At 38.9% G+C, this 3,486-nt stretch overlaps 1 protein-coding gene across 1 annotated transcript; it reads left to right on the forward strand.

Moving 5' to 3' along the window:
- Positions 1–1,129: 1,129 nt before the first annotated feature.
- LOC121265896 lies at positions 1,130–2,188 on the forward strand. The gene has a single exon (XM_041169559.1). It carries the CDS (start codon positions 1,130–1,132, stop codon positions 2,186–2,188), a length of 1,059 nt encoding a protein of 352 aa, XP_041025493.1.
- Positions 2,189–3,486: the final 1,298 nt, after the last annotated feature.

Consider the following 3,486-nt stretch of genomic DNA (forward strand, 5'->3'; position numbering starts at 1 on the left):
ATGACCTTTCAACGAAGGGTTGGACACCCTGAGATGAGAAGTTCTGGTTTCGTCCTCATTGCAACTTAGCTTGAAATATACGTGCAGAATCATGGTTCGAAGAGAAATTTTATTAGAAGAGAAATTTTAATGAATATAGCTTGAAAAATTCGTCTATAAACAATACTACATATAATCCTCATGAGCATGATCCGTATTAGAAGAGAAATGATATTTACAGTTTTAGAATGTGCAAGTGTAACGTACTCATGCATTTTTAAAAAAATGAATAAATTTGGGATACACATTAAAAAATTATTTTTTAATAGTAGTCTTCACATTTTTCAAATGGAGTGCGCGGAGTTACACACCCTAAAATTGTGTGCATTACTCATAGGTAAATATATTACCATTTCATGAGCTGAGGCTTCATCTTCGTTCATGATCTCACTCGTTTTTGTTGTATTCATGAGATTTGCTTTTGTTCCCTACAATCTAGCTAAAACTCTTCCTCTTTAACTTAATTGTATGCAACCACATTCCATCTTTTTCTCCTCAAAGAAGCCCTTACTATCAAAACGACCATGATCAACGTTTGATAGATCAATATTTATGCGAAAACTTCGAAGTACTTGGTCATGAATTTGGCAATCATTTTTCAAACCATTGAACGTGAGTATAGTTGCAAGAGCTGTCTGAATGTCACATGACAACTTTTCACGTTGAAAGTCTTTTAAGAGAAACGTTATTCACCATTTTTTTTAACTATCGTCCTTTTATTATTTATTGACGTGATATCAAATGATTGAAAAAGTATTTACCATTCTTCACTTTTATCTCCCAATCTCTTTGATGCCACACCTAAGATAGTTAAAATGACGAATAATAACAAAGTCTATTTATTGTTGGAGCCCCTCCCTCTAGAACATTGTCGCCAAAAAATGGTATTGTCATTCGGCGGGTTAGCCATCAAGCCAGGGAGTCCCAACTCATGAGGCTCTATGGGAAGCAACATAGAACTCAATATGCTCATTATCTAACTTAAGACATCGGTGAAAAATGTATGGTCCTCTCCTTCTCTGAGGGGTGAGGTTTTGCTCTTTGCTTTGGCAAAGGTTGGTCTTTTAGACAGTAGTCTGTAGAGAGTATCATGGAGGATGAACTAGAGAAGTTGTGGGCAGGTTTCTCTCTCACTGATCGGGAGAAACAGGAAGTGGTAATGCCAACGTTAGATATTCATGAGTCAATGAAAAAAGGGAGACTTTGTCTCTTAGCACAGGTTACTGCAAATAAAGTTGTCAATAGAGAAGCATTCAAGTCCACTATGTCAAAAGTGTGGAAACCAGAGGGGTGGATTCGTTTCAAGGAGATTGGAGAAAATCAGGTCCTTTTGGAATTTCAGAAGGAGCAAGACAAGGGTATAGTGATAGCTGGGAGACCATGGTCTTTTGACAGGATGTTGGCATGCCTTGAAGAGTTTGATGGTTGCACACCATTAAAAGAAATCCCGTTTGCTTTTGAAGTATTCTGGGTGCAAGTTCATGACTTGTCCCTTGCATGCATGACAAAGGATGTGGGAGTCCAGATTGGAGAACGTATAGGGACAATGTTGGACGTTGAAGTTGATGGAAGTGGAGTGGGATGGGGCCAGTTCTTAGATATAAAGGTGGTGGTGGATATTACAAAAACTTTAATTAGAGGCAAATTTATTTCTTTTCAACAGAGACAGTTATGGCATCCTCTTAAATATGAATGTCTTCCTATGCTCTGTTTCCATTGTGGCATTATCAAACATGCTAAGAGAAGCTGTCAAAAAGATGATCAGGCCACAAGACTGTCAGAGGGGAGTCAACCTCAGTATGGTGCATGGCTACGTACAAATCTGTCAAAGAATGTTGGTAGCTTCTCTAGAACATACGGGGGAGTCCCAGATCAGCCACCTCAGGACAATTGGCAACGGTGGAGGTCTGGCGAGGAGATTCTCAAGGTAAGTGGAAGGGATATCACGAATTCTCAACAACATTCAAATGAGAGGGAATCTTCTAAATTTCAGGCAAATGATGTTGGTTTAGGAAAGATTGCCAATTCTGAAGGATCTATTTTTCAAAAAAGAGAGGAAATTGTGGTTGACAAGGTGGAACCAAAGAAGGAAGCTCCATACTTAGAGGAAATCATGGATAATTTAGGGAAGATTTCTAAATCAGAATGATCTCTTTTTCAAAAAAGAGAGGGAAAGCTATTTGTAAAGGTGGAACCGATTTTACTGATAAATGGGGTCTTCCCTATATTAGGCGCTAGCGTCTTTTTGCTTGTATTGATGGCTTTCCTCCGCCTTAGTGAGGTTTTTCAATAAAATGTGGGGCTTTTTCTGCCTCTTTTCTTTTTTTAAAAAAAAAAAAGTGGAACCATCTACTGAAGATCTTTCCTCTATTGAACTTGTGCAAACTAAGAATAAACATTCTTTAATGAGGGGTTATGACTCGATGATTGAGGAGCATATGAAAGTAATTGTGGATCAAAGTCAAGAGGTGGAAGCCAAAAATGTCACTAATGACCCCAGGAGGGTGATATATCGAAGCAGGTTTCTACCCTCAAATCAATTTTTCTCCATGCAGATCAATGCTTTGGAAACTTCTAAAAAATATAACACCTGGAAGAGGAAAGCCCGTGCTGCACCCTTGTATGAATGTAATGCCTCAAATGATTCTAAGCTGAGTTTTATTAATCAGGGACCTATTAAGAGAGAAAGTTTGAGGCCTGATGAAGAAGATCGAATTGGTGTGGTCTCAAAGAAGACTAAACAATGCTCTTACCTGGAGAGAGCTTAAACCAGGAAGGAATGGTGGTGGTTGCTGGGCAGCCCCACCAACAGCCATGATATGCATAAGTTGGAACTGCCGAGAGTTTGGAAACCCTCGGACAGTTTGAGACCTTCACTTCATGGTGAAGACTAAATGTCCCAGCTTTGTTTTCCTAATAGAAACAAAGTGTAGCAGGTTTAAAGTAGAGAGAAGATAAGAACTATGTTAGGCTTTGAACATAGTTTTGTGGTAGACAGTAAGGGTCTAAGTGGTGGGTTGGCTTTTTTATGGAGAGAGAATATTGAAGTGAGCCTTGAATCTTATAGTAAGTGTCACATTTCTTTAAAAGTTTCTAATTCTTGTGGTGGCCAAGTCTAGTTAATGACTGGTTTCTATGGACAGTCGATGACCTCAAGAAGAAGTGACAATTGGAAACTTTTAAGAGCTCTTAAACCTCCGAAAGGGGTGCCTTGGCATTACATGGGAGATTTTAACGAGATACTACATTAGAATGAAAAGAGTGAGGCAGCCTTGAGACCTTAATGTCAGGTGGAAAATTTCAGGTTAACTATTGAGGATTGTGGGTTGGGTGATTTGGGATACATGGGAGATATGTTCACATGGAGTAAAAACAGAGAATGTGATCAGTTTACTAAAGAGAGGCTTGATAGAGCCTTCAGCAACCCAGCTTGGCAAGATTTGTTTA

Source organism: Juglans microcarpa x Juglans regia, chromosome 5D (assembly GCF_004785595.1).
Source record: "Juglans microcarpa x Juglans regia isolate MS1-56 chromosome 5D, Jm3101_v1.0, whole genome shotgun sequence".
Lineage (NCBI taxonomy): Eukaryota > Viridiplantae > Streptophyta > Magnoliopsida > Fagales > Juglandaceae > Juglans > Juglans microcarpa x Juglans regia.

Excerpts from the sequence above, each read along its gene's own strand:
- LOC121265896 (XM_041169559.1), top strand. The coding sequence starts at position 1,130 with ATGGAGGATGAACTAGAGAAGTTGTGGGCAGGTTTCTCTCTCACTGAT.